General features: G+C 37.4%; 1 protein-coding gene across 7 annotated transcripts in view; it reads left to right on the forward strand.

Annotated features, from left to right (window-relative positions):
- The first annotated feature begins 7,143 nt into the window (after positions 1-7,143).
- The window catches only part of Schip1 (Schwannomin interacting protein 1), a 41,844-nt gene continuing 25,777 nt past the window's right edge, over positions 7,144-23,210 (forward strand). For 2 of the 7 annotated variants that reach the window (XM_076389123.1, XM_076389126.1), the window contains exons 1-4: positions 13,252-14,947; positions 15,164-15,238; positions 19,817-20,112; positions 21,469-21,806. In XM_076389123.1, coding sequence (XP_076245238.1) covers positions 14,724-14,947; positions 15,164-15,238; positions 19,817-20,112; positions 21,469-21,806 — 933 coding nt within the window. In that variant the 5' untranslated portion in view covers positions 13,252-14,723. Of the gene's footprint in view, positions 7,671-13,250; positions 14,948-15,163; positions 15,239-19,816; positions 20,113-21,468; positions 21,807-23,210 lie in introns of those variants that run through there. The other 5 variants (XM_076389127.1, XM_076389122.1, XM_076389121.1 and 2 more) reach the window with 5 other exon arrangements.

Consider the following 23,210-nt stretch of genomic DNA (forward strand, 5'->3'; position numbering starts at 1 on the left):
CGCAGGGTGAAACTTTTTCCAATACTTCCAGAGCCCTTCCTGTGACCTACATAGATGTACTACTGGAGAAAATCCCTTACTTTTATTTAAAAACAGAAAATATAAATGTTAACATTTTCGCAACAGTTCGTTGAAAATAATAAATGAAATTATTCAAAATACATTTTTGTATTTTTAATAATCTACGAAATACATAAAACAATATTCTATGCTGTTAAATTTTATTAAAAAGCAATTGCTCTGTAATATTAAAATAGTAATAACTTTTAAATATTTACTAATTTTATATTGTGAACCATATGAATTAATTTCAGTTTGTGTTATTATTCTGAATAATTTCATCTTCAGAATTTTTAAGATACTTATTATGTAGGACGTAGTAAGGCATGGGAAGATATCATTGATCTGTATCACTGAAGTGTGGAAGGAAGAGAGCACGGTTTAAGTAGAGATAGACAGTATATTGTCAGACAAGTCTCACCAATTTTTTCGTAGTATTAAGAATCTTTTTTGTATCACAAAATTTAATGAAAAAATTATACTTATTATAGTTATTATTTCTATTCTGTTTACTTATCACATTTTTTGAAAACTAATTTCAGAGACCCTGAATCTTATAATACACTATCATAAATAATTAAAAATATTCTAATAATATTAGTGTAAATTTTTAATTAAATTCCATGGTACAAAATGCACATATCTCGTTATGAACAAATTCTCGGTACGTGTCTGACAAAATACCGTCCATTTCCCCTCGAACTGTTCTACCTTCATTCAACACATCACCGATACAAATCAACGATATCTTCCTATACCTTACCACATCTATCATAACACATATCAACTTCAAATTCATGAAATAAAAATTCTTCAGCTACAAACATGAACCAAACTGAAGACCAGTTAAATATTCAAAAGTGTCTTATCATCTCAGTCTTTCGAAGCGATTATTCTTTAATAAAACCTAATCCCTCTTCTTCTTATCTCAGTTCGCAGTTTCAGCGCTGCTCAGTCAGCATTCACCCTCGAGAATCGCAGCTTCGCGGAATCGTCACCAGGCCGCAACAAAAGCAACAGTTTGCTCGTAAATTTCAGGACCATTAGTTTCGCGAAAGGCGCGCGCGAAAAGGACCACGGGAGACGGTCGCGACGACGAGGTTTCCCGACGGCGAGTGAAATTATTAATTACGCCGCCTGAGAGCGTCTTAGGCGGTTTCAGGCGAGGGCTGCGTCGCCTCGGCGCGATCGCCCTAAGCGACTGTAATCTCCCAGCTCTCGTTTCATCGATGTCGGATATAGTCGACTCGTCCCACTTTCGTGGAAAGTGGCCGTTGTCGTCGAAGGCGACGGACTGGATTATCCCACGCTCGCGTTTCAAATCGTTCCTGCTGTTTGCATGATTCCCAGGCCCTTAGTTTCGTTCAGGAAGCTCCTCACTGGTGAAACGCTGACATTGATTTAGGTTCAGTGGCGAGGAGGAATATAGCGGATGGGGTGGAATTAATTTTTGTGGCGATTAAGTTTGTGGTGATTAAATTTTAAGTGTTAACACTTTATTCAGCTTTTTTGGAAACAGGTATTTGTGCTGTAAAATAGATTTCTCTTTTGTTAGGTTTAGGTCTGGGTTAGGTTCAGTTCTGAGGGAGAAATGTAGCACATGTTGTGAAATTATTACTACCCCATTTTGTTATAAAATTTCAATAAAAATGCATGTTCCCACGCGCTCCAATCACATATTAAAAAACATTGCAAATCTTGAATACTTCATCGACCATAAAAACAACAGCCCAGTGTTGCATAAAATATTTTAATTACCATTCTCCAGCAGAAATTCAGAAACCACCCACACCGTACGCAACTCTTATTAAACACGAAAACTGAAAACTAGTTCGATTGAAACGAGAATTATGTAGTTGCTGGTGATTTCGGACCACGTATTCACCGCGGTTCTTTCTCTCCAAACTTTTCACAGTATCTTTCATAGTCCCGCATTCAATTGGATTTCAACAAATTGCTATGCAAGGAGCACAAGGGCCCTTTCATACCGTATGAAAAACTCTGCTGGCGAGCCAGGATCCCTGGTCTCCCGCTATTTCAGAAATATTAATCCATGAACTCCCTTCAATGGCTGCCTCGTTTCCCAGCATAAATGCAGCGGTCGAAGTTGAATCGTTAAGGAGCGACGGGACAATGTAGCACCTTATCAAAGTTGAAGCGCTTCATCCTGTTAAAGTATCATTTAACCGATACGCTGCGTTTCTTCGCCCGCGATGCTTCATCGGGTTTGAAAGGCTTTATTGAGCCTCAAATGGATGCAGTATACGACGGCGTATAATTTTCTAGCGAAATATGATGGCAATTTGCTCGCGGATTGTGTTTAAGCCAAGCGTTGGCGTGACCCGTCGTCGATCGCTGCGAGGAAATTAAAAACGTTGTTGAAACTGATGCAGGAAAAGTGGGATTAATGACTCTGAGAATAGTTTAGCTTTCTGTGAACAACACGTGAGTTGTGTTCTCCTATTAATCTTCCTGTAACTTGGGCTTTCGTATTCTGAAAACGCTTCACAAGTGTACATACTCATTTAGAGAATACTGAAGGTTCTACGACATGTATATTTCATACAAATACTTAATGAATTTGTGTATTTAATTAATTATATGGAAACTTGTTGATTTCAATATTTTAGTTTTACTTTCTTTTAAAACTATGAGGTACTGTGCTTTTATTGGATATGAATATTAATAACAACTATAGGTAACACTACCCATGGTAAAAAGTTTTCGATCAAACCCAACAATATGAAGTTATTTAAAAATATTGTAATTTTTCTCAAAATAAATTTCATGTATTCGTTCAAATACTAAACTGGTCATGATTTGGGTGCTGATCAACAACTCGGTTCTCGACGGTATCTTACGACCCCAGAAACGAAGCACCATCGCTGAAGGGGGTCAGAAAACGACTCCAGGTGGCACGTGTATGCGGCAATGTCGCATAGCTCCCCGGGAGATTTTATCCTGGCGTAACGAGCGCGTCTACCAGGGAATCAACTGCGGCATTGGCGATCGTCCTAGATCACCGGGCACGACCTTAATTCGCCACTTAAGCCACGATGTGAACGCGCGATAAGGAGACGGCCACCCGAGAGTTTATTAACGCGGCTGGCCCTCCCTCGTGCCTTCCTCCTTAGATTACGATCAAACACTGTATCGTGCACCCCCTCCGTGCTGTCGTTTAACCAGGCCGAAAGCGCTCGCGAGACGTTGCCAACGTTAAACGCTACCGTACCTCAGCTCGCTGTTAGCGTCAGGATTGCGTGTTTCAATCGCTTGAAACGGACCCTTGATGAAAGGTAAATTACGAAACAAGTTTGCGGAGCGGTTGATGTGACTTGGGCTTCGATTTCCCTCGAAATTCTGCGAAACAGGGGAGAAAAGATGTCTCGACATGTTGCTTGCTTTATCACCTGTTTTGGTTACACGGGGATTTTAGGGTATCGCTGGAACCTGAATTATGTCATTAGAAGCCATAGAAATTGTTGGGGGATTGTTATGGTCTTCACGGTGATATACTGTTGTGGAGTAATCTGCTGTTACAAAGTATATTTTAGTGTTTGCTATTATAGGATTTTAGAAACTTCTGAGTAGAATATTTATTACAATAGAACCTCATTTGTCAGAATACCTTGGGGTACAAGGCAATTTCGATGATCCTGCAAACATCACTCAACCAAACTCAACCAAAAGCTCTCAAACCTTCAAATCACTAATTACATTCCCACTATAAAAACCTCTATTTAATAAAAAAAAGGTTAATCAGTAACAGAAGAAGTGCAACAGCAGCTCCAGTTTATAACAAAAAATTAATTATTACGCCCAAAGCAGAAATCGTTAAATCTGCTCTAAATCGCCTCGAACAACTTGTAGGATTTCAATGAAATCTGTGGGGTTGTAAACCAAAAACCACGCGCGGTTTGCCAAAAGAAACGCGCTCCCGAGCGCATCATTTATCTTCCTCATCGTGTCCACTTTACCACCGAGCGCGTAAGCACGCTGTTTTCGGCCTGGGCTGTAGTAATTAATCGCGATGGAAGATCGATCGGTCTCGCACACCTCTCTATTTCCTTAGAGCACGTATTCCTTACCTCGGCTGGATTCGTCTTCTTCATCCAGCGCGCTGAAAAATGGCGGCCAATTGCATTGATGGAGTGCCGTAGGAGCAATTTCGCTACCGAGACAATTCAGACTTGCAAGTGCTATCTCTTGCTCGATTGTTCCTCGATTTAGTCGGTCATGTGGCCGGGAAATTATCTCTGAGGGATGAGAGTGATAAATTGTCGAAGGGGCTATAGCGAATAAAAATGATATAGAAAATGAATTTCTCGAATACTATTTTTTACTTGTTTAACAATCGACGGGCTGGAGACAGAATAGAAAGGATGACAATATATCATTTTCAATTACTGCATTAGATTTCTGAGTATTTGGCATTAGAAGTACCCAAATTAACATGTATTTACTTGATCGTCTTTGCCAAAAGTACAAGTTTCTGGAAAAGAATATAATTTACAGAATAAAACACTTATTTATTTTTATTAGCACTAGATAAAAAAAAAACAAATAATATTTGTAAAAAATTAAATGTGTATACAGAATAGTTGTAACAGTTATTCTGACTACTGTGATAGTTCTACTGTTAATCCAGCAGTTAGATTACCACCAGGAGTTTCTAAAACAGATTATGAAAAATGAGAACATAGAAATAAAAGTGAGTTACATATTTCTGTATTATTTTCAAATAAAATTGAGCAATTTTTAGTTCCATAAATGCAATCTGTAATATTTGTGTCTGACTCTGTACAGTGTAGAATCGAAAGTCGACAACAGTGGCGGTATCCACTTCTGGTCTGACAAAGACTGTCATCATTCCACTGGCCAGGCCAGACGCCTGATAAGGCAGACTGTCGATAATGCAGCGTCGCTGCTACCTGCAACTGTAGCAGTAGATAAGGAACACCATTGCACAGACAGGATATAGAAAACTGTAACCTAAGCAAACTTAAACCATGTTATTCGCTGTAATGTTATTACAGTAGCGTAAAAGAAACTGCAGAGAGGATTCATGCATCAAAAGATGTCGCCATAGTCGTGTCAACAAGAGCAGTTCAAATCGATTGATAGTATATTACAAATATTTAGTTGGAAACATGAATTATAACAAATGTTATAATATTATATATTAATAAATCTAAATTGAATATAAAATACAAAAATACTATGAGAACTAGTAATTTTTGTTCACAAATTATGGGATATATTTAAATAAAAAGTTGAGAAGTGATTTGAAGTTAATGGGACCTTTGCGCAATCCGTGTCGTGTCGACAGCGCCTTATGAGTAATACGTTAAATATTCGCGTGGTATCGCGATTACGTGGCAATATAGCTGAAACTCGTTTCTCGGTCATCGACTTCTGGCAAAACCGCGACAAGGCACGGTGTGAATTATTTAATTCGCTGACACGCTACTTATTCTAAGTCTTAATCAGTCCAAAACATTTGAGATTAGACATATATTCATCAACTATATTTTACACTACATTTTAAAGTATTTAACATTTCTAATTATAAAAAAGCATACTGTTACATCGTTTACATTTATTCAATTATTATAACTATTTATGCTACGGAAGGCTTTTGATTTAACAAATTCTAGGATTAATGACTTTATCTAATTATATCATCTAATTGGATGTCCAACAACTTCAATTCTTCCTTATTTAATTTCTTAAAAAAGAAATTAATTAAATTGTTATTCATCACAACATACGTGAATTAAAAGGAATAGAAATTTCGTCATTCCATTTTTCAATGACGGTAATTGGCGTTTCGGAGGGCACGGTCGAGCGAATTTTAATTGCAGAAAATAATTGGGAGCTTTAATTACAGTAATTGCACGTTGCACCGACATTATACGGTCACTTAATTGCAAGTTACGGAATTTATAGAATAATTGCATACTTTGAACTACATTTTACGCTCGCTAGAAATTCTCCTCTCATTCCCAACACAATTTCTGATCGAATTTCCTCTCTTCACTATTGGAAGCAACATTATCCAGGACAATAATATTCAATTGCTCAGCCTTGTGGATCGAACTGTCGATGGCGAGATTCAATTGGCTCCATTAGAAGCCAACAGTGGCATTTTATTCACCTCCTTTAGTACTACACTTCTTCAGGAACGTTTCTGTTATTCTGTTATCAGAGTATGATAAAACTAGAAAAATAGCATCGTTATAAACACCCTCATTATAAACACCCACGCTTTTTCACTCTCAGATTAATTTGCTATATTTAAATCTAGTCATATGTTCAGTACATGAATATATATTAAAAACTCCTGAAAGTGAAATAATTTACTTCTTTTGTATAAAATATAAATGTTAAATATTCATACTGAATTCATACTTTGATTACTATTTTACTCATACATGGGTAACAGCTTCTTTCGCACACTATGAAATTAAACAAAAAATGAGTAAACCAACTTTCTTTAATACCACAATCACTATGCATATTTTCAAAAATTTCTTTCATGCATAAAATTGCAGTAAGGTATTAATTTCTCTCCATGAAGAACAATGCAGTCCCAAATAACAGATTAACCTATTTTCCTCGAGTATGGATCTATGCTTACAGTTCTAAATATTTCTCCTCTCGATTCTTAAAAATTAACTCGTGGTTACAAGACAAATTTAAGAGTTCTGTATATTCAAAGTTCAAAGAACTCACGTTTTATTACAATCTCATCTTTAATAGAAAATTTTAAGAAAAAATTGATATATCATGTTTTTGTCCTTGGACTGCAAACTGTCCTTTGCATCTCGTTTTAATGCAAAATAATAGTAAAATGTTTTCAATAGATACAGCTTTTCTCCATAATTAGACAATATTCCTCTACACCTAACACCCAAAATAACACCCTCAGATTCTCCCCTTCTCCCCCAATCTAAAAAACAATTCCTCAAGGACCCATCATCCCCCTCAAAATCACCCCAGCCCCTAACCTCAACACACAACAAACAAATCGCTCCCCAATACAATTACCCAAGGCCCCATAAACACGTTCCCAATGTCACATACCACAAATAAAAAAAAAAAATCATATATCCCCGCTCCCTTCCAGATTCCAAGAAAGTGACGTAGCAATTCCGACGCGATCCGACATCGAGTCGTCTCGAACTCGAACAGTCGCGTCAGCAACCCCGACACTGGTCCCACGCGCATGCACCACCCTCGAGGGGGTGAGCGTCGGGGAAGGAAGCCAGCAGGGAGGGAGAAGAGAGGGAGGGGGAGATCGAACGCCGACACCGTTCCTCGCAGTCTCCTCCCGTTGTTCGCGCGTGCACCGAAAGCATCTTCTTGCCTGCCCGTGGCCTCGCCGAGCGGAGAAGCGAAGGAAACAGGCTCGAGGATCGCGAATCGAGAGTCGCCTCGACGAAGAAACGACCCAACGTTCAGAGGCCAGTGTCTGTCCAGCCGATTCCTCTGCTTCGGCGGGTCTAATGCGAAGCCAGCGACGCGACGCTCGTGGGCTTCGTGAAACCTGAGGGACTCGGCTGTCCATCCTCTGGAGTGGTGACCAGCGGCACGTAACCAGCGAGAATGTAAGTAGACTTCGATCAAAATACGCGCTGGGATCGTCGTGCACCTGTGAGCTCGTGATGGGGTGCTCGAGGAGACGTAGACGTCCACGCGGGGGTACGACGACGCTGAGGGAGGAAGGATGGGATGTTGAAGTGAAAATTTGGGGTTGGCGGAATTTAGAAGGGTTCGCTGCGTGGAATGAATTCTTTGGGTGGTTGGGGTTTTCGTGGTTTTTAGTGGATTTGGTGGGTGATGGAGAGGGAAACGAGGGGGTTGAGTGGACGCTGGGTTTGACGAGATTTGGAAGAGGCTGTAGGATAGAGTGGAGTTCGTGGGATGGTGAAATTTGGAAGGGTGGTGGAAACGAGAGGATGGGGTGTAGAGGTAGATTGTTATTATATTGATGTAGAGTGGCTGTTGCTATGGTGTGTTGAATGGGTTTTGTCCATCTTTGGATCGATAAATAGCTATTGAATTCTTGAGGAAATTGTTACATACAGTTGAACCTCGAATGAAATAGACGGAGTTCTCATTGATGTTAATGAACATTGTTTCTCTCTTGATTTGTTTTGCTCCTCGACTGTTTTCAAACTAAATGTTATATCACTTATTGCTTCCTACAACTAATTTTATACATATATCTTTTGTGTATCAAAGGGTTCTTAACTCATACACAAAAAGATACCAAAAAATCGCATGTTATTAAAACCATTATATCTTTTCGATATCTAGTTTCTTAAATTTTGTTACTTCTTCATGAAATCGTGGATTAAATATTACCCTAAATCCTATTATACTTTTGCTTTTAATATACCAAATAATTGAAATCTTCAATCACAATATTGCATTTGACACAAATTTTTTAATGATCGAATTATTCAAGTATTTTGAGAAATACACATTTATGAATGTGAAATTAAAATTAAATTTTAAATTCAATTTTGTTTTTTATGGTAACCTTAATTCGATAAGTAATAACGTGCAATATTTGGGGCGAATTACTGAAATTAAAATTTATTGCTCATAATCTGAAGCATAATAGTATACTGTGCGTTGCACGATGGCGCCACGAAGTCTAGTGAGATGTACGCAATCTCAAGTGATTAAGATCAAGCTATCACAATGGAATGCTTGATTTGGGCCAAAAATTCCTGTGGATCGTAAGACGAATTCTTTCTTTGCAATTAAAGCTTCTACTCTTTCTATAGAGTAATTCTTTTACTATCTAACATAGTTCATAGTAGAATTTTATATTCTTCAAGACATTATAGTAATATTTTTCCATGTTATATGCAATTTTGCAATATAAATTTTAATTACCTTTTTCATCTTCCTTTACTATAATATTTTTCTTCTATAATAATCTTTCTTACTACTCGTAATTCAAGTTGTCTTTTCCCAATGTTATTGCATATTTTCTTCATTTCTTCTTCTACTTAATACTGCTTCCTTAATTTAATTTTTTACTGTAGGTAATAAATCTCTGATACACTTCTTCAGGAAAAGAAAAGCCTTTCCAAGAATTCTGTTTTTGCTCTCATAATAATACTACATATATTCTTTTCTTTTAATACTCTCCTTTTATACTACTTCCACCTTATTTATATTATATACATAGTTCTCCTTTACTGCCTCTAATAGTATCATCGAGAATATTACTCATGTTCCATAATTTCTTCCACGATATTCTTCTTTCGTGACTCACCTTCAATACTTTTCTGTTATAATATAATACGATAAAACATCATTTCTATATTATTTTTCTATAACATTGAATAGATTCCTCTCTTGTAATATCATTCTTCCATAAAACTCCTCATACAAGGCTATCGTGCTATAATTTTTCTCTGTATTCTTATTCCTCCGTGGCATTTCTTTTCAATACCATTCCTCTTTTATCGTACTTTTTTCTATATACCAGTCGTCTTCCATAATATTCTTCTTCTTCCTCAAACTCCAGACACTGTACTCTATTCGTCCCTGTCCTATGTTGACGCAAGTACGTGCACCTAACAAAGCTTTGTCGTCCGGTGCTCCTCAAACAGCGCTGCGAACCTTTAATCATGCAACTCGTACTGCAATATTTATGCGAGCGCGCGATCAGAAGTACATTTCAATGAAGAAGCCCGATAGCTTGCTGAATAGAAATCGTTCTTCGATTATTCTTCCAGCGAAGCGAAAACCACTTCCGATCGATGCGCTAAATCAATTGTCGAGGGGAACGTGGTCCATTAATCCATGCATTGCAATGGGAGAGGTAATCACTGGGATGACAGATTATAAAGAAACAATAGCATCAATTGCAAATCAGGAAATGAGCATTTTCATGGAACGTGCTTTGGAAATTTTGCAATCACATTTCTTCGTGTTTCTGTGGGCTTTCTAATTAATAGCATTGCATAATTATTTTAAACAGAATATATGAAACGTATTTAATATATAAAATTTAAAATATATTTTTCTATTTTTGTTTAAATGTATACACTTGTTGTGTATTAATGATTTTAGTTATAAAGCATGTAAGTTTTTTTATTCATTTGGTTAACCAGAATCTTTTTTAATTTGAGTATTGAACCATTTTACTAGTGCATAATAATACAAGCGATTAGAAATATTAACTAGTACTTTAATTTATTAAAGAAATTTAGTTTTTTATAAATTCATCTCCTATATTTTCAACGCCCATATTTCTTAATAAGTAGATATAATAATTTTCTACATACTTGCACATACACAATATAATAAAAAAAAATGCAAAAACTTTCAAGTTTCATTCGCATTTCCTAACTTCTCAGCCGTGTTTCCGAAAATTGCTCATTACAAACAAATTCAAATCGTGATCTCCCATCGTCTGCTACTCTCTTAACAAACCCTTTCTAAATCATCCGCAACTTTCACCTTTCTCCACTCTACCATCTCCAACAAATCAGCATCGAGGCAACCATAAGCCACAATTAGAAAAAGATATTCTTTTAATAAGTTCGTCGAACACTCATGGATTCAAAGGTAGCGATAGCTCCTTTCATTACTGTTTCACAAATTCCGCTAGCCAGCGTCCATTCTCCTCGCGTGCCTATCGACAGTTCCATCGGCTGCATCGATGCACCTCGGAGCTGAGAGCCCCAATGTGTTTACTGCCATGGTGGAGCTCGCCATGGACAAGGGTAGAAAGGACTCGTTCGTCGATCGATGCGTGACTCTGAAAGACAGAGAACGCGACGGGGATAGAGGAAAGATGGAGGGAAAGAGAGAGAGGACGAAACTCCCCCTGGTTGGGAAAATAGTCGGGTGTCAGGGCTACTACGACGTGTGCAACCCTCGTTCTTCTCCCTTCGTTTCACAGGTTGCCTCTCTTTCCCTCGTTTTCTGCACTCCTCCGCGAGATAATGAAAGAATGTCATTCGTGGACGCGTGACATTTGCAAATTTAGGGAGGGTGTTCGTCAAAGGAAAAATTCTATCGCTGCAAGGATTTTCCTCCATTTAACTTTTGTTTCGTAAGCACGGCGAAGCGTTATTCAAATGAGATTTCAGTGAAATTAAAATATATTGAAATTATAAGATTTATCAAGATTTGACAAATTTAATCGTTACACGAGTAATACTATATTCATTAATAAGATTTATCTAATTTACTGATGATCGTACAGTTTAGGTTCTTCTTTTTTAATTTTTCAAACTCCCAGTGGTAAAATACAGAATATAATAAATAACTTTTTGGAGACATAGAAGTTATACTATAGCTATTAAAAATATATTCAAATTCGAAGGAATAAAATAAGTGAATAGAAGCATGGTGAATATTTTACTGTGTACTATTTTTTTAACATACTGTTACTAATACTGTTTTTAATTAATTTAGGATATCGTAAGAGCTTGTAATTGACATTGTATGCACATGGAATAATTCTTTTTAAGAGTTGAAAATAGCACGGACGGTTCTTCAACGATGATATTTGACGACGTAGAATTAATCGAAGGCTTAGTTGGCAAGCGCCCATTGACCCTATTCTCATTGCGATCCTTCGTTTCAAGCGCAAATTTATTCAGAACTTCTGCACCAGTCTTTAATATTTTGTTAAAAATTTAGGGAAGATTGCAAGCCAATTTCTCGATAGATGTGCTTATGCATATTATGTTCATAATATATTCTATGTAAATTTTCGAAGAGCAATCTTACCCTTAAACCCACTACACATATTACTGGAAATCACTTTGAATTTTAAAATTACGGGGAACATGAAGATTTTATCATATTATTGCATACAAATTTTTCTGTTAAAAATAATTAGATGTAATTTCTGTCAAATCTCTTCAGTGTAAAATTTTATTGGGTCAGTCGATAGCGATCAGGCAAATGGGGGATTGCGAAAGGTAACAGTGATAAGAATTATGTTGTCAGCGACCTTTGGCAATTCCCAACAACCTTAATTCTCTTCGAGATCCTCTGACGCTGGTATTCGCCAGCGACAATTTTATTTGCAAGTAGACAAGTGGTTCAGAATAATATATTTGATAACATCACGTGAATAGCAGAGTAATCAAATTTATTACACAGTTAATTGTGACAAAATAAGCAAGAAGGAATGTTTTATTTACTGTGTATAATGAGTATGATAATAATAGTTTGTTAAATCGATTGAAAATATCAAAATTAAAACTATTAAGTTTCGTAATAAAAATATTAGGTTATTGTTATCAGTAAAAAGTAGATTCAGATCAGATTTCATAATGACTGATTATTCTTCTTTATCCATGCAATAAGAAATAAACAATAATTCATAAGAAAAGAACTCAACAGTATATTTTCTGATAAGTATTTATTAACAGTAGTTCCCTAGAGAGCCAGCAACTCGTTTGTTATAAAATATTCAGCTATGGTTTCATGATCAATCACTCGATTTATGAAGTATTGATCTCTGAAATACTATTTTTAGGAGGAAACATAAAACTCAGCTCCACAATATGATATATCTCTTTCGAGAGAAACTTTTTCCAATCTCATGTTGGGAAGTTTCGATTCCCCTAGCTTTTACATATTTAATGCAAAAGCCAGGAAAACCGAATTTCTAGCACTGTCAGGGAGCCTCCCACATTTCTTTTGGTCGAAAGAAGTTAACTGTCATGTTAATAATAAATTTGACGAGAATTGAATTAGATTCATCCCAGTGACATCGACCTCCTTACTTATTAATTCTTGTAGGGGAATCTTGTGAGGGTGAACCGTCTTTTAAAAATCAATTGAAGAAAAAATTAAGGTACTCATTAAAACGTATATAATAATAAATTTACTGAACAGAAAGATAGAAGACCATAGTAAAAAAAAGTAGAGGTAAAAGAATTTTTTAAAAATTAGAAATAGGGGTTTTCTATGCTAATAATTGTACACATAGTATCCTCAATTTTTAACTAAAGTAAATAAATCATTCACTACACTACAAAGATCCTACTATCTTCCTTTTTTTGCTAAATTCAACTATGTAACAATTTCTGCTCCAAGATTTAAAACATGATTATTTGTGTCAAGAAGATAACTCATCGTTACAAGTTAACGAGCTTAAAAAGAGTATTTAATGACTAATAATCCTATGAATTTAAGAAAGAGTCAAGTTTATCCAATATCAGGTTAATTTCTAGAGGCAACTAGCCTTTAAACAGGTTTCGACTGAAAGTGGATCAGGAATCTTTAATTCCCGAGCCGTTCGCTTAAGCGCATCCTTAGAGCGCTTTGAAAATTGAGGTAAACGGATGAGAAAACGGAAGCCATAGGAAATAAGTAGGCGTCAAGTAACAAAGTCGGGCTAGAAGTCTAGTAAAAGAAATACACAAGGTAGACCATCGACGCTCAACGGTTTCAATCTCGAGGGAGCAATCGGAAGGTGTAGCCTTGTGTTTTATGTCCTTCCTCCTATGGGCCTATAAATTCCTTGAAACGTTCATGGAACAACAGAGAAAACACAGTAAAAAGTGAAGTTGCTCGAGAAGCAAGTATATTAGACCTTACATGATGGAGATAAGTGTCCATCATGCGTGGGTGGGATTAAATAGCTTGTTTGACAGTATAAGTACCAAAACAGTATGAAGATGAATGACAGGATTATTCGTAATATTATTTTCATGTGTATTTTGTAGTTTTATACACATTTAAATTTTCTATAAATGCATAAAAATCTGCAGTCTACTAATGAGATACTACTTTTTGAATTAGGCATGTATTAAAAAATTTGGAGCTGTATAAAATGTTATAAACTATCTTTTGTTATTCCTCTAAAAGTTGACATAAGCTGTTTAAGGGATTAAAAGGTATTATACAAAATCCTTAGAGACTAAGGAGTTTGAATAGAAAGGATAAAATGAGAATTAATATTTTTTTAAAAGCTTTTTTTATTTTCTTGCCGTTATGTCTATTTTATGTCCACTTTAATCTTGAACGTCTTACGACATAATTTAAATATCTTAAAAACATCCAATAGCGTATCTTAAAGACTTCCAAAATTTACGTCCATAAGGCGTCCTAAATACACACCATATAGACGCCTTAAAAACGTCTATTTTTTATCTGAATGTCTTATAAACATAATTTAAACGACTTTAAGACGTTTTCAAGACGTGTCTGTGCTATATGGATAAAATATTATAACACAGTTTCACTCTGTTTACTCACTGGGACATTCGACATCTTAAACGTTCAGATATTAAAAGATTCACCTGACCCCAAAAATCCCCAAATTCATAATCTCCCGCCAAACGCTCAACCCATAAACCAACCCCCTAAACCGCCCATTACCCGAGGCATACCTCTCAAATTCCCCTCAATCGATTAAACATTCCTCCATTCCCCAGCGAATCCCCAAAACTCCAATTAATAAAAAATCCTCGCTCCAAACCCAGCTAAAACAACCTACCCAAAAGAAAAAAAAAAGAAAAAACAAGAACCCGATATTCCACTATACCTAACCATCTTAAGGAAGCCCAAGGCGAGCAGCGACGGTCATCAGGGGGCAAAATGAAAAATTAAAAACGAAAGGGCCGAGTCGAGGGGTCGAGGGCTCGGCGGCAGGCAGGTTGCGCAGAATGCAACGATGGCAGGGGGTGAAACGACGCTCGAGAGGGAGAGAGAAAGACAGAGGGAGCGAGCGAGAACGTTGGAAGGTGGTGGCAGGCGGGCAGGGGAAGGGAACTGGCGAGGGTGAGAGAGGTAGGAGAGCGAAAGGAGAGCGAAACGAGGGTGTTGGTTGCGAGTCGATAAACCACGGGAAACGCGAGCACCCTTGCGCACGGCTTCAACATGGCGGCCGGTGAGTCCCTTTTTCCTTGCACGTTCGGTTAGGTTCAGGGACCCGTTCTTCCCGCAATCGATCCCATACCGCGTTATTTCGCTTTCCTGCCCGGCGCTGCACGCTGGAAAAACGTAAACGCGCGACCGATGAGGAGGATCGCGTACGTGTTGCCACTGCCAGCCGAGGGAGCCAGCCACGAAACGGAATCAGACGATCTGTTACCACTGTTTTCAGACGACGATCCGGCGATATGCGGCTCAGGGAGGCTGTCGTCTCGGTACCGCTGCACCCTGGGGGACTGAACAACAAGTAAGTCGATTCTTCTTCACTGAATTGTCGTCGTTGCCTCCCGAGTCCTTGTAGAAGCGTTCCCTGTCTCCTGGCGATTCACCTTGGGACTTGGATCGCGCGAGTAGCGGCGGGGTGGGAATTTAGAAATAATGGGAGTGTTTTGTTGTGCTTTTTCTCTGCTAGTGACGGGGATCATTTTTTGGATAAGTAAATTCTTGGGACTCGATTGGGGGATCATTTGTTGCTTTGATCTTTGATTCGGTCTTTGTGGATGTGGGTTAGGAGGGACGCTTGAGGAATTTTTCTTGGGTTTTAGTTAAGTGCAGATGGGGGTTTTGATTGTAAAGGGAGGTTTTGGAGTGGGCAGTTTCTGTCGCTCATTGCTGTGAAAGTGTTTCGTTTGACTAATTAAGTGTGGTACAGCTGTCGAGTGAAGGGTATGGTAAAATGCTATTGAGACACTTCGGGGTGTATAGTATTTATGAATATGAAACAAGTTCGGGTAATGGAGGTTCGTGAATTTATTCTGGTGGATTTGAATTTTGTATGTTCTCGCGTGAATTCTATCGGTTTTTTATTGTTTTCGGGAGTGCTGTGGATAAATATTTACCGATGATGTTTACTTATGCATAATATTTGAAATGCGCTAAATTATTCTGTGTGAGAAAATGTAAACAGCAAATTGCTATCAGTCGTAAGTTAACCAATATGTTAAAAAATATGGAAGCTATCCTTCGTGCTATAACTTATGTTTTATAATTTGCAAAGAATTGAACTTACGCACAAAAATCTTTAAAAAGTTATTATACTTATATTTATTACTCATATAGAAATTTCACAAGTATTCTCATATACTCACAATATTCTTAACTTTTAACTAAAATATTCTAATTCATAAAGCATATTTTTAACAGACTACATATTTCGACAGAGTTAATCCAAAACCAGCACTTGTGTAACGTGTCTCGTCCATTTCGATAAATACTATGCACCTCTAAGTTTATCAACATCTATTCCCAGATACCCTGTACTTAATTTTAGACTAAATCCTATAACTCCTCTTTGATCTGTAATTAAGTTCGGTAACATCTCCAGATTAGCCACTTCCTTGCTAAGATCTAACAGAAAGTACCGTCTTGGTAGAGTTAGCAATTAGCTCACATAGAACCGTATAGTTTCACTGAAACCTAGCAAATTTCGTCCCTTTAGATGTTACTTATCTAGTGTGAACCGTAGAATATTTATTCCAAACCTTATTATTAGCAATGCCAAGGTATTTAACTGAGAAGGAAAAGCAATAAGGTTAGTGTTAACTCTAAACGGTCCCCTTTTCTGATACAGTTTACCGTGTACCATTCGTTTTTATTACGTTCTCAATTTCTTTTCTCGTCACGCATTCCCTAGGTGCGATACTGTTGCTTCTTATGATGTTCATAGCAGAACGCAATTCCTCCCCTCTTTATTGTCTCTCGGTGTCGTCGTTCTTTTTTCTTTTTCTTTTTTTTTTGTAAATATTTATCCGTTGATCGAATCCATCGAACAAGGCACCACACGTCGCAACAAGTGATTGTCGCATGAACCTTTTATCACTCTCCCACCCTTCGAGACACAAGTTTATCGATGGATCGAACATTGCTATAGGATAGATATCCTATTAGCGATAACAGAGATTTTGTTTGTTCACAGCCTTTGTTACTCGTTCTCACGATCATCAACGATTGTGTTCCTTTAGGGAACGTACACGTGAAACTCTTTTCTTTAGAAGCTCTTTTAGTGTGGTGTTGGTAGATTTCTCGCTAGACACGAAACACTTCAGACGAACTGTCCGAGTGCTTGGAAGTTGAAGAAGAGAGGTAGCTTTTGAGTGGTTTCAACTTTGAACACATTTTTGTCATGAAATGAGAGCAAGAGACATTTCTTTTGCTACCTGATTTTTTGGGATATTCGAATTACTTGAAATCTTGAGCTGTTAGAGTAATTCAATTTTGATATTAAACTTTATTCTTATGAGAGTAAATTAATCTTCGACTTCAATAGTTACCTTCCTTAAATATCTTTGTCTATTTATATATGTTTTAGAAATTGTTAGAGTGAGACTCGAGAAGAGCAAAAATAGAATTATTTGAATTTGAGTGAAGTAATAATTACTCAAGTAATTAAATTATTCGAGTTCCATTGATTCATTCGAATCTTAAAATTCTTTTAAACTATTTCAGTTTTCTTGAAATATCTAAATAGCTGTATTACTTGAATATATTTATACTATTCATGATGAACTACTTATAGTTTTTCAAGCAATTTCAACATTAACAAGCTACTGAAATAAATGACCTACTTGAATAAATACAACTTTTGGAACCATCACTTAATTATTCAAAGTACTTGATCATTTATTATAAATACTCGGACAGTTCTATTTTCATAATCTTCCTCACTATTAAACTTTCTTTTTTTCAAACAGCAAAATCCAATTTGCACGGCAAATACAAAATTTCATTTGTTTCCCATTTCAAAGTGCCTCGAAGACACATTCAATCTACAAATTGTAAAATCACCACAATCCTGTCGATACAATTGCACATTCTTGCATAAACGATTCTTTTAGTCGATCATCGAACTCAATTTTTGCGAGCTTAGAGACGTTTGCATTGCTTGTCGTTTCAGAACGATCGACTTTAATAACGCCTGCTGCTTTAGTTTCATAGAAAGGATTTGTTCTTTGCACTGATTCTGTACAGTTAGATGTGTATGTGTTCTTCTAGGAGAATGTGTCCGACAGAAATTAGTCTTTGTAAAAAATAAAACTGACACAGAACCCGGAAGCAAACATCAGCAATTTTAAATAAAAAGAGGAGATATTTTGTTAAGAATACGACGATGCATTCAAACGACCTATTTAATAACAAAAGCTAGTTCAGTTTCTTTTTAAATAATAGCTTTTGTTAAAATAAAAGACCAAGAGTTAAATAGCTAAAATATTAAAGCTTGATTGTGAAAATTTGAGAATGAAACTTGGAATTTGCGAGGCGACTATTTTACTGACATAAAAATACATTTTTTCTTTTTGTCTAAAAAGAATAAGTACTTTGCTACATAATTTATGCATATCAATATACAGACTACTTACTCGTTAATTTTAATGAGAAATATAAAGTCTACAGTGTCGCTCATCAATATTCCATTAGAGTAACTCAACGGTACTTCTCGAGTGTTCCTTCTCGTTAAGAAATGTGACAGCATTATATATTTATAAAATAAATATTTTTTCAATATTATTATCGAGATAATCTGCCATAATTATACATTGGAAAAAATAAATGAATACTTTACGTCTAGAATCCCAAGATTTGATATTTCTGTATTTGAGTGATGCAAAAGAAAAGGTCAATACTTCGTGAGACAATAAACGATGAATATATGAAGAGTATAATTCATTTGAAATGCTAGCAGAAATTGAGCTGTTTGAATTTGCAATACAATTATTATTAACACCACTTAAGACTCAGAAATAACAGATGCATGCTGTATGAAAGCACAACTTTCTAATTTATGCAAATTTCATTTACGAATTGCAAAGTGAATCCACCTTGACAATTGCATCGTTAAAATTTCGCTGTTAATTTTAATGACAAATACAGACACTTTCTTGATTTAACACCTGGACTGCTTTGCAATTTTTCCACCTGTTTTAAACTCGAACATTTATTCAATTACGCAACGCTATTAAAAACAATTTTCACAGTTCAGCAACATATCTATGACACATTAATTCCAGTAACATTTAAAAAGACATTAACACCAACAAAATTGACCAATAAAATTACACCATTTTTCACAAATAAAGAAGGCAAAAGAAAATCTTCCACGTTCAGTAATGTAGACAGTTAATAATTCTATGAGAATTAAACAAAAATGATTGATATCTTGAAAAATAGTGTAATTTCTATGACCACTGGTACACAACAAAAAACATGACAAATGACCCAACAAAGCACCCGAATCACAGACACTAGAACTTCAATTAACCGAGTCACAATTCTTCACAATCTTTAAAACGTACAAAGTCCTCAAAAATAGGCCTTCAAGGCTACAATACAACCACGACTTAATGACTTAACAAGCCATTATATCTCACTTCAGTATTGAATCTAGTATCAAATCGGTTAATCGAAGTCTATCTCTCAAATTTGCGAAAAATCCAAACAGCTCATCCCCACGGCCTCATTCCCCCAACAGCATCATCCTCTCGAACTATTGACCTGTGCTCCAGAATCCCCCAGACCGTCACTTTCCAAACACCGAGCCGAAGGGAAATAGAATAATCAACCGATCGGTATCAATTAAAAGCGGAACCCAGTCGACCATCGTTCGAGGGATCGTCGTTGGCCATCGTCGGCCTAGTCGGTCCCCCGCGGTCGGTCCCTCGACCTGTCAGAGCGAGAAGGGTTCCCCGACGCGCGAGCAGCTCCACGCTGGCTCGCAGACGCCTCGCGTAGGCGTCGCGCTGACTATATTTGCATCGTGGTAGATCGTAAGCGGCCGCGGCTAACGGAACGTATCGATCCGCTCGGACTCACTTCTCTGTCTCGCTCCCAGTCAGCTACGTAGGAGCGACCAGAGCCAGCCGATCACCGAGGAGATCGGGAATCGGAACGAGAACTCCTCGGCGACGAACGGCACGTCCAACAGGAGCCCCACTTCCGGCGAGTTCACTGCCGAGGACGCCGAGGACTTCCGCGTCGCCGAGGACACCACCACGTGGTCGTCCCTGGCCATCACGCGGGACAACGTGCAGATCGATAGCTCGAACGACAGCGAGAACTTGAACAACAACCTGTCGGTGCCGAGGATACGGAGGAACAGCTCGATCGAGAGCCTCGTCGATTACGAAGGTAATTTCACTGCGTTTTGGAGAGCAAGGTTGCGATAACAGTGGATGCGTGTTCTGGGGAACTGATGCTTTGACGAATGTGGTTGAACTGTTGCATGAGGGAGAGAAGTTTAGATATAGTCGTGAGAATATAGTTCCTCGAAAAACGCATCCAATGATCGCAGTAATTAAGTAGGAATTAAAAGCAAAGGAACCTTGACTTTAGGAATCACTTACGCTTTAAAATATTTAGTTAGTTTTGAGCATGATTTAGGACCAGAAATAGTTACAGGCGTAAACCAAAATACTAATAATTCATGTAGCTACTGTGTTGTCATAAAAGTCACGAACTTCGATATTTTAGACTGATCCAAGCTCGCTGAAAAGGAACTTCGTCCTTGACATTAAATGTAGCTTTTAGGACTCGATGACGCATAAGATTATAATACAAAATTAATCGCATCTTGCTTGAACAAATAAGAAGACACACTAAACAAAAGTTGATATTTAAATAGAATAAGTTTAAGAATCATTCATCATAGAAATGAACTCCAAAATTTCATTCACATTAAAAGAAATCTTTCAAAGTCAATTGTAGATTAAAACAATTATTAAACTTTAAAAGTAAGTAACCATATACACCTACAAAAATTACTGTTCATTGTTTTATTCCCTCTCTCACAGTGATTTCAGGAAACTTAAATTGAAGCCGTGTCCAGAAGCAAATTACTTCCAACGTTTCATAGCTTCCTGGAAATCCTAGCTTCGTCAAAGTTCCTGAAAGCATTGATACACTGATATGCCTTTAATGATACCATGTACTCATACATATTCCAGAAATCCACACTCATATTACGATCCAGCTGACCGCTTAACAGAGATTAATGATCACAGACTCCTCAAGTACACGACACCACTAAACACACACTAGTACCAGGACACTCAATATCCCTGACGAAGCTAGCTGCACTGCCAGCGAAACATCAGAAACAACATCTCTTTGGGCACGACTTCAACCCAAAAGCCTTTTAGCAACGACCCAAGCATGGTTGCCAACTGACACCTACGTGTACAGACGAGTGAGTGACGTTGCTCGCCTCTACGCGTAGGGTCCAACTGGCAGTCATGGACCCAAGCCATAAAAGCCCTAAAATCTATCATTAATATTTTTCTTGTACCACCACTTTCGCTTGCACCACCAGTTCTGAGACACCTTGTACATTGTCCAAGGTGGCACCGAACGTGCTAAACGGTTCGATCGCGAAATCCCCTAGGCCCCAGAGAGAGTCATAGTCACAGCCGCGATGAGTCAGTGCCGCGTTACTATGCCCGATTATTCAGTATTCCGGCGATGTGCAACGAGCATGAAATTCCGCAGGGCGTAACTCCTCTCACGAAGACTGGTCCCACGAGTTGACACCGTCCGAGTGGTCCGACTGGTCCGAGGAAGGAAATCTGCCCGCAGGTGGTCGCGGTATCGTCAACCCTAACTATCCAGGCTTTCAACACCTGGCACCTTCTCTTCTGTCGGACACAGATCTGACGGAGGACGAGCACGAGAGCTGCCCTGATTACACCACGGTGAACGAGATCGATCCGCGGCCGGTCGAGAACGACAACGAGTACAACAACAACATCGAGGACAGCATCAATCACCTCTGCGGGCAGAACAACGACAGGAAAATCTTCTACGAGAAGCCTAAGTTCAATATACAGGTGAGGGATCACGGTGTTTGCTTGATATGAGCTCGTTAATCTCTGTGCAGAGATTATCTGAGTCACATAGGGTAGTTGTTCTTATTGATATTTCTGTAGTCACACCTGTTTCTGTATCTTGGGATTAGGATCAGTTTTAAAAAAAGAATTTTTACTCCAAGTATGACACATTTTTTAATCTTATGTGTTAATAAGTGAACTCGAGTAAAAGAAATAATTCCTACGATTATGTATGAAAGATCCTTTTTTATAAATTGTTTTAATTCGAAGGCACAGAAATAGGGACAAGTATTCTATTTTTGTTTTCGAGATATTGATGTTTGGAGGGTTGCACTTTAATACTATCTTGTAGATTTGTGTTTTCTAGAATCCTTTCTTTTTAAGTGAGGAAGTTCTTTTAATGTTCTTTCTTCTTTCTGAGAATATAAATCCTATATTCTACAGGGTGATCAGTTTGACTAGAATGCATCTAATGAGTGTTGGCAGCTCTTACAAAATGCACTTACAGCATTTAGAATAAATGTTGCCAACAGTCAGAGGGTTTCCAGTTAAACTGATCACTCTGTAGATCTCAAGACCTCAAATCAAATTTCTTGAAAATGTGGCATAGGTCGTTCTGCTTTACAACTGCAGAGCTATAGCTTGTGGATCTTTATGCATTTATTTTTTCTTTTACTTTTACTTTTACGCTCGTACTCGTAACGTTTCGTACTTTTTAAAATACAAAGTCATAAAAAATAAGGTTGCAACTGGACGATTAATTATAATGTTTCAAGATTAAAGTGAGCTTACCTAGGTTCTGTTTCTTTGCTTGCATCTGTGAGAATATGAATTTGCATAAATATCTGCACTCTAGATCTCTCAGGTTTTTACTGCCTCATGGAGTTATCTCATCTCATGCTAAGATAAACGCGAGTGGTTTGTGTGTAAGTTATTGTCCTCAAGTAATATGTATGTTGTACTGTATAAATTTGTTACGAATAACAAAAGCACACAACTGTGCAGGGTTCTACTGTTGATTCAAGGTTCTTGTTTGTGTGTCTCGGTCTCTTGGTATGGTTGGCTTAATCGATTCTGGCCACGGTGCTACTAATAATTGCAGAGCTGCAAACCCTGCAAGTTTGCAGAGCATTTGAAGATATTAGCAGTGTAGATGGTAGAATTGAGGTATTTCATGCTCACAGCATGATTAAGTGGACCAACATGTAAATTTGATATCACAAGTTTGGTATATTTGGTAAATCAGAAGGAACAAGTTGTAGCTAATTTTATTCAACAACTCACAATCTCAGTGTTAAGCTATTTTTAATGGATTTTCGTCTTAAAAAATCTATCTCGTAAAAGATCTACATTATAGTAAAATTTTAATTCTTATTCAAATCGACTAGGAAAGAGAATTCAATT

The sequence above is a fragment of the Calliopsis andreniformis genome, chromosome 12 (genome assembly GCF_051401765.1).
Source record: "Calliopsis andreniformis isolate RMS-2024a chromosome 12, iyCalAndr_principal, whole genome shotgun sequence".
In the NCBI taxonomy this organism is placed as follows: Eukaryota; Metazoa; Arthropoda; class Insecta; order Hymenoptera; family Andrenidae; genus Calliopsis; species Calliopsis andreniformis.